The sequence below is a fragment of the Halyomorpha halys genome, unplaced genomic scaffold (assembly GCF_000696795.3).
Source record: "Halyomorpha halys isolate HHAL.00 unplaced genomic scaffold, Hhal_1.1 Scaffold72.1, whole genome shotgun sequence".
Taxonomy (NCBI): Eukaryota; Metazoa; Arthropoda; class Insecta; order Hemiptera; family Pentatomidae; genus Halyomorpha; species Halyomorpha halys.
This window is the reverse complement of record NW_027109364.1, coordinates 860,613-867,081: the sequence shown is the minus strand read 5'-3', so window position 1 is coordinate 867,081 and position 6,469 is coordinate 860,613. Positions and strand designations below refer to the sequence as shown.

Sequence of the window (6,469 nt, the reverse complement as noted above, 5' to 3'; positions counted from 1 at the left end):
GAGGAAAGTGAAAATTATCAATAAACTAATTACATCGCAAATAAAGCAGAGCGATTGTACTACAATCGATTATTTATTGGATCGAGCAGAAAAAAGTTGAAGATGGAGGAGAGGAAACGGTGACTCTTGATTTTGCGAGCTTGGGGAGAAGACGTCCGTACAGCTGGAGAGAAAAAAGAAAAAAAAAGCCATTGTTGGGAGTTTGGATATAGCATCATCGTGAAGAAGAGATCAACGATTATCAGGGAAAGCTGTGTAATTGGTTAGTCTTGTTTCTAAGTATAATTTATTGTGTTTGTAAAATATCTAGAAATTAAGTTAGTCTTATTAGTAGTAAAGTGTCGTCTGTCCTGATTGCCAGGTAACCCACCCTGAGAAAAGTCTCTTATGTTATAAAATTATATTATCTGTTGAGTATTGAAGTTTTTAGGAGTTTTTTTGAACCCAAGCTATCTCCTGTATATTTGAAACAAGTTAAAGAACGATAATAAATTCATTTATTTTATTTTTAATATTTTTTAATTATTACAATATATATAGTGGATTCCTGCAATAAAAAATTTCACTAATTTAAATCATTCCATAATCCAACCTAACCGTTAGAGGGGGTATCTATAGGTAACCAAACTATTCTAACCATGGTAGGGGGTCAAGTTTTTCATTTTGTGGGAATGCCACTTCATAAAAAAAGTCAACGCCCCAGGCCAGATTCGAACCGGTGCCGTCCACAGTTCTCAGATCCCTAAGACCTGTGCCTTAACCACCTAAGATACGGACAACCCTTAATCGTTTGTACTGCTTTCCTACAGCAACCAATGGCAGGTTTACAAAATTATTTTTTTTCCTGTATTGTTACTCATTTTTTCACTAATCCAAACCCCCTTTGTTTTAATAAGATCTGATTAGTGAGAATCTATTGTGATATAAATATCCCAGTTATTTTATATTTATAGAAATACAAAAATAAGTTCATTTCTCAGTAAAAGTAAATATACATAATTTTTAAATTCAGTGAAATTGAAATTTCATATAAAATAAAAAATAAAACGTGTATTTATTAACATATTCCATATTGTATACAGTTATAATTAATTCTTTTTTTTTTTAATGAGGAGAAGATGGTTGGAGGTGCAGTCAGCGAAGAACACAAATAATTATGAACTTATAGGATTGGCAAGTCCTTTTCGGATACTATTTATGTATCAATATTGTTTGTTATTTTCTTATCATTCTGTAATTTCTTTTATTCGTTGGTTGTTATCTTGTTTCCTTCTTAGCCCCGATGAAGGCTTGAAATTTTGGCCAAAACTTTGGAACTAATATAAAAGTTTTTACTTATTTATGTTCTTCACTGACCACAACCCACCAATCATCTTCTCCTTATTTCTATATAAACCCACAAAGTTAACTCATCAATAATTCTTTTTAATTTTCTTTAGCTTTATCAATTACTGTGTATGTTTGACTTTCCATCTATCTACAGATTCAAAATCCCCATTGAAGCCAAGAACTATCAACTAATTATATCCATTCTTTAAACCAACTGTTATTCTTACTTTTTATACTCTCTAATGCTAAAATATTTTGTAAACAGTAATTAAAAAATTTGTATCATGTAATTTAATATTGTCGTGAATCTCTTTCTAAATATAATATGTACTTAAGAGTGTTCTATAGCAGGCCCAAACTCTTCTTTATAAAAAAAAAAAAACCTGTGGATGCATTCACAAGTGCTCCACTTTCATTTATATTAAATAATAAAATAAATCCTGAATTTATTTTTTACCTTTATGTTTTTCTTCTATTAAGTTTATAATGATATTGTTATTAAAATATTCGACTGGCTCCCACTCGATGCCTTCTTTGAGATATTCCTCTTGTTCTGATTTCAAAGTCAGTTCAATAAAGAGTTGCTGAAGTTTTTCATTACAGTAATTTATACAGAATTGTTCAAAACTAAAACATAATACATTATAAATAAATTATTAAGAATAGTTGATATGTTTTAAATTTAAAGTTTATTTCATATCAAAATAAAAACTTAGAATCAATCCTTTAATGTATTTGATAAATTTATTTGTAATTATTATTAAAACAATTGTGGTGAATCTCACTGACATTTAGCATGCGTAAGACTTATTTTATACACCAAGCCTTTTGTAAAGATCAAGTAAAGCTTTGTTAGAAATGTAGCAAGGTCAAGCCTAGATATGATTGAAATCTTAAGCAATCTGTGGTTACTAACTAACTAAAAATATATAAATCAGAATGAATTTTATCAAATTACCTGTTTGTCTCAAAAATTTCAAATCCATAAATGTCAAGAATTCCCATTACTTTAGTGCTTAATTTCACTTTGGTCTGTAGGGATTCATTGAAACGTGAAACTAACCACGTAAACAATCTGTCGTAGATAGCTTTAGCGAGGGCATCTCTAGCATATGTAGCCATTCCTAAATCGAGAGGTGATATAAGGGCCTCGTCCCTGGCATGAATAGTTCTCTGGGTTAGTGCAAGCTTTAGTTCCTCCTCGCCACATCCAAGTAACTGCAAAGAAATGTTTTATACATATTTTAATATCCTCTTTTTTGATAAATAGTTGTTTTTAATGTGTTGTGGTTTTATTTTATGTATCAAAATTATATTTGTTGATTTTCTTTTATTACACCAAAAAGCAAGCTAACCAATTTCATCATTCTGAAGATATGGAGTCCAAAACAAACTAGTTTTAAAATATTTCAAGATGGTGGCACACGACGTCCTTTTGAAGTTTGTGGAATTACTGCTATGTTGAGTAACATAGATTGAAATGTTTTCAACTTATGTTGTTTTTCTAACACGATTATAGTACAAATTAATTCAAGAAAAAATATAAGACAATAACAATTATCAATAAAGTATTTATATCATGAATCATTTAAGTGAAATAGAGCGATTGTGCTATAATCAATGTTTTGCATCTAAGATCGAACAAGGAAGAAAGGACTGGACACTCATTGTTTTGTACAATTGTTGTTTAGGCATGGATGAGATCACATCTCCTCGAATCGGGAGGGTGCTGACCATCCTTTGTCTACTGTCAGTGGTAGACATCCAGAAGAGTCTGCAGTCATCCAAGAAGAGTATATAATTGAAGGAAGAAAGACACAAACTTTTTGTTTGGACCGTCGGTGAATGAGATGTGTGTCAAAAACTAGTATAAGACCAAACCTTTGTTTGTTGAAAGAGGTACCATCATTAAAAATAAGACATCAAGAACTGTCGGCCATCAAAGAACATGATAAATTGGTTAGTTTTGCTCAACATAGAATTTAAGTATATTTGTAAAAGTAGCCATTAATTTAGTTAAGTGTCTTTGTTGTGTTCTAATTGTCTAAAAAAGCCACTCTAAGATAAGAGTCAATAATTTAAAATAAAATTCTCATATCTATTTAGTATTTAACTTATGCATAACTTTAACTATAAGTTGGTAGAGGTGACTGAAAGTTTCCAAGATCTATAAACTAACCAAAAAATATAAAAATCATATTAAATAAATATAAAAGTAAAAAAAAAACATACATTTGCTGCATGTCGTAAGTGATCTTGGTTGATGATCTGAGCAACGCCATCTTTTTCCTTCACTTCTATATTACCGAGGTGAAGAATACTCGCAACGATTGCCATAATCTCTCCTTGTTCTCTTGCAGTGATGCCCATAACGTGCATTGCTTGACAAACTTCTCCCATTTGGTGGGCATCATTCATTCCTCCAACAGTTTTAATGTCCTAAAAAAAAAAAAATCCTAATAGTATGACAGGAAATGTTAGTCTACACAATCATAATGGCTGTGACAGCTTTCACTATCGCCATTAGGCTTAAGAAGAACAGGTAACATTAATTGTTAATATTTTCTTTCAAATATTTTCAAAATATTATTTTGGTTAATTGAAGTCTTTGTCTGATTCAACAAAAACTAACATGCTAAATTATAATGAATTTTTATTACAAATTTAAATAATTACCTTGTTCTTTAAGTAAGCATAATTATTCGTGTCTCTGGTCAAATTCAAAGTTTCGAGGAGCTCATCTGTCCCTCCGGCAAGTAGTTGATAGAAAATATGAAAATTTCTTTCCCCGTTGTGCTGATGAACCACTCTTGATTTTTCCAGTAAATAGTTCAGTATATTTCCACCAACTGGTGCGCCCTAAATTAATAATGATAGTTGAAATACAGTTATTGAAAATTAAAGGAATTAAACCCACTTAATACGTGATGCATACCATTGAATTGAACTCAATGTCCATGTACTTTCCGAACCTGCTTGAGTTATCGTTCCTGATGGTCTTGGCATTTCCGAAAGCTTCTAGGACAGGATTCAACATGAGCAGCTTATCCTTAACGTTCTTAGCATCCGTGTGCTGATTGGATACTGCTGCAACGTATTCCAAGACCTTTTTACTAGTTTCTGTCTTACCAGAGCCAGATTCACCTAAAAATATTTTTAAAAGTTATTTTCAAAAACTATTATTCCTAAAAAGTATATTTTTTTTATATCTGTTACCTTATATAGATATTACTTGACAAAATTAGTGTATCATCTAGTATTTTATACTTGTTTGTTTTGTTCTTTATTTAAATTAAATGAAAGCGCTTTAGCCACCACAGCTATTTGTTAGTATTGTGGTTAAAATCTGAATTATAATACAAGAAGCTGTATTTTGACTATCACATGATCTGACAAATGAAGTGAAGTACTTATTTTGTTCAGGAATATATATTATTTTTCAATTTATTATTTTTAAACTTACTTTTATTTTTTTGTATGCATGTATTTATATCCTTTTATCCATGCAAATATTTGTTGAGCTGTGTTTTTTTTTAAATTCTGATTAAATTTTACTTTTCTACAAACCTATACTACATTTTCTTCCATATATTTTATTACTATATTTAAAATTTGTCTTGTATATAAATTTAATGTTAAGGGGAGAAAATGTATTGCATTAAGAGAGAAAATTTATTTAGAAAACTATAAGAAAAAAATGACAAACCTACACAAGGTTAGCAATGCTATATCCTATCCTAAACAGAAATTCCAAACTAAAACCAGAAACAACTGTTCTTATATTTAAAACAATTCTCAGGCCACAGCTGATGTACAGCTCTGGGGAAGTCTGGGGAGCGGCATCCTTTATGAAAAGGAAAAAATTATAATCTTTTCAAAATAAAGTCCTAAGAATTGCAGTAAATGCTCCTTGATTCATAAGAAATAGCCAATTACATTGGGAATTACAAATGGAGTCAATAGAGGATTAAATCCTACAAATACGTTATTTTTTGTTATTAATTTTACTTTTCTCTTTTTTTAAGAAGCATTATTCTTATCTATTTATTCTATCTTTTTTTTTTCTTTTAATTATAAAATTATATATAGTTTGGGATGTCTTTTGTACGAGACTATACCCCCCACCATAATCGGATAATAAAGGAAAAATAACAAAAACAATAAAAGAAAAGAAAATTACATTATGTATGTTAGAGCAAGAAAGAGCTCTGAATCATGCTATAGTATATCTATGGTGCAATAAGAAAGCAGACTGAATCATAGGAAACTGAGAAGAGGAAAATATATTTATACTAGGATGAAACAACCTAAACTCTTCATAAAAGTGTCAAAGGAAAATGCGACTTTAACCTAAACCTGGCAAGGAATGAGTTGAAAACAATTATAGGTCACCTCAGAAGCTGTTATCCATTAACATATCTCAAGAAGATAAAAATATTGGGCATTCTACATGTTGCATGCGTTTAGAGGACGAAAGAAAGGCTGGGTATATCCTACGTCAATGTGAAGCCCTTACCTTTTACAGATTACATCACATGAATCAGTAATAATTAAGCATAAAGATATAAAAAGGAGTTAATCCAAAGGCTTTGTTAGAAGCATAAAATTCCAATGAGATCTCAAGACAAATAAGGGAAAAACTCAGAAAAGATCTAAATAGGTCGAGGTGAGGAAGGTGTAACTTTCCTTTAGTGTAATAATAATTACAAATGTTAAATACCTGATATTAGAATACAATGGTCTTTACTTTCTTCAACCATATCTCTGTATGCATTTTCAGCTATGGCATATCTGAAAAAAAAAAATTATTTTCCAATCTTGCTTTTTTTTTCTGATAACCAAACATTGCCATTAATCTTTAAAAAAAAATTTTCTAATAAAAGAAAGTATGGTAAAAATAACTCAAATAGTAAATACCATATTTCTTATGAGCTTACGCTTGCAAGGCTTCATCAGGGTTGATACAAATATTAGGAAATATCATCTTACTTATATGACTTTAGTATTATTTTATTAAGTATTAGTATTATTTTATTAAGTATTATAGTATTAGTATTATTTTATTAAGTATTATAGTATTAGTATTATTTTATTAAGTATTATAGTATTAGTATTATTTTATTAAGTATTATAGTATTAG

General features: G+C 29.8%; 1 protein-coding gene across 7 annotated transcripts in view; it reads right to left on the bottom strand.

Annotated features, from left to right (window-relative positions):
- Myo61F (Myosin 61F) overlaps window positions 1–6,469 on the bottom strand; it is a 234,738-nt gene that overhangs the window by 16,750 nt on the left and 211,519 nt on the right. For all 7 annotated transcript variants that reach the window (XM_067047550.1, XM_067047544.1, XM_067047545.1 and 4 more), the window contains 6 exons: window positions 6,050–6,120; window positions 4,265–4,473; window positions 4,006–4,188; window positions 3,562–3,768; window positions 2,288–2,547; window positions 1,787–1,956 (listed from right to left, as the gene is read on the bottom strand). In XM_067047550.1, coding sequence (XP_066903651.1) covers window positions 1,787–1,956; window positions 2,288–2,547; window positions 3,562–3,768; window positions 4,006–4,188; window positions 4,265–4,473; window positions 6,050–6,120 — 1,100 coding nt within the window. The remainder of the gene's footprint in view (window positions 1–1,786; window positions 1,957–2,287; window positions 2,548–3,561; window positions 3,769–4,005; window positions 4,189–4,264; window positions 4,474–6,049; window positions 6,121–6,469) is intronic.